A 742-nucleotide genomic window follows, 5' to 3' on the forward strand; every position below is an offset into this window, starting at 1 on the left:
TACTTTGTCTGTCTTTTTTTGTTGCTGCTGACGTTGCTGTTTTGTGTGTTTCCTGCTGCTGCTGCTGCTGCTGCTTTGTCTGTCTTTTTCTTTTGCTGCTGCTACCCTGCCTGTTTCCTTTTGTTGCTGCTGCTGCTGCTTTTTGTATCTCCTTTTGTTGCCGCTGCTGCTGCTGCTGCTGCTGCTGGTGCTGCTGCTGCTGCTGCTTGTTTTTCCCTTTGTTGCCTTGTCTTTGTATTTGTTTATCTGTGTCCTTATTTATTTGTTTGTTTGGTTTGTTCTGCTGCTGCTGCTGCTGTTGCTGCTGTTGCTGCTGTTGCTGCAGCACGGGCTGAGGCATCGTTGCTTCCCTTCTCTGCAGCAGCAGCAGCAGCTGCTGCTGCTGCTGCACTGCCACGCGAGTTGCTGCTGCTGCTGCCGCATGCATCTCCATATAAATATTCTGCTGCTGAGCAGCGAGCACTCGTTGAGGCTTTTTTTGCTATTACAACCCCGCAGCAGCAGCAGCAGCAGCAGCAGCAGCAGCAGCGGGAAGCAGCAGCAGCTGCAGCAGCAGCAGCAGCAGCAGCAGCAGATTACCTTGATAGAGGAAAGGACCCCATATCGAATTTACTATTTGCTGCTGCTGCTGATGAGCGTGTTGCTGCTTTTCTATCTGACTGCCTCTCTCAGCAGCAGCAGCAGCAGCAGCTGCAGCAGCAAGCTCTTGCCTTTCTGCTGCAGCTCAAACGTGAATCCTTTC

At 51.9% G+C, this 742-nt stretch overlaps 1 protein-coding gene across 1 annotated transcript in view; it reads left to right on the forward strand.

Moving 5' to 3' along the window:
* Positions 1–742, forward strand: part of EMH_0084860 (uncharacterized protein) — a gene marked incomplete at both ends in the record, with an annotated part of 3,496 nt that overhangs the window by 2,611 nt on the left and 143 nt on the right. The window contains one exon of the mRNA XM_013500834.1: positions 326–740. Coding sequence (XP_013356288.1) covers positions 326–740 — 415 coding nt within the window. The remainder of the gene's footprint in view (positions 1–325; positions 741–742) is intronic.

Source organism: Eimeria mitis, genomic scaffold (assembly GCF_000499745.2).
Source record: "Eimeria mitis Houghton genomic scaffold, Emh_scaff5921, whole genome shotgun sequence".
Lineage (NCBI taxonomy): Eukaryota > Apicomplexa > Conoidasida > Eucoccidiorida > Eimeriidae > Eimeria > Eimeria mitis.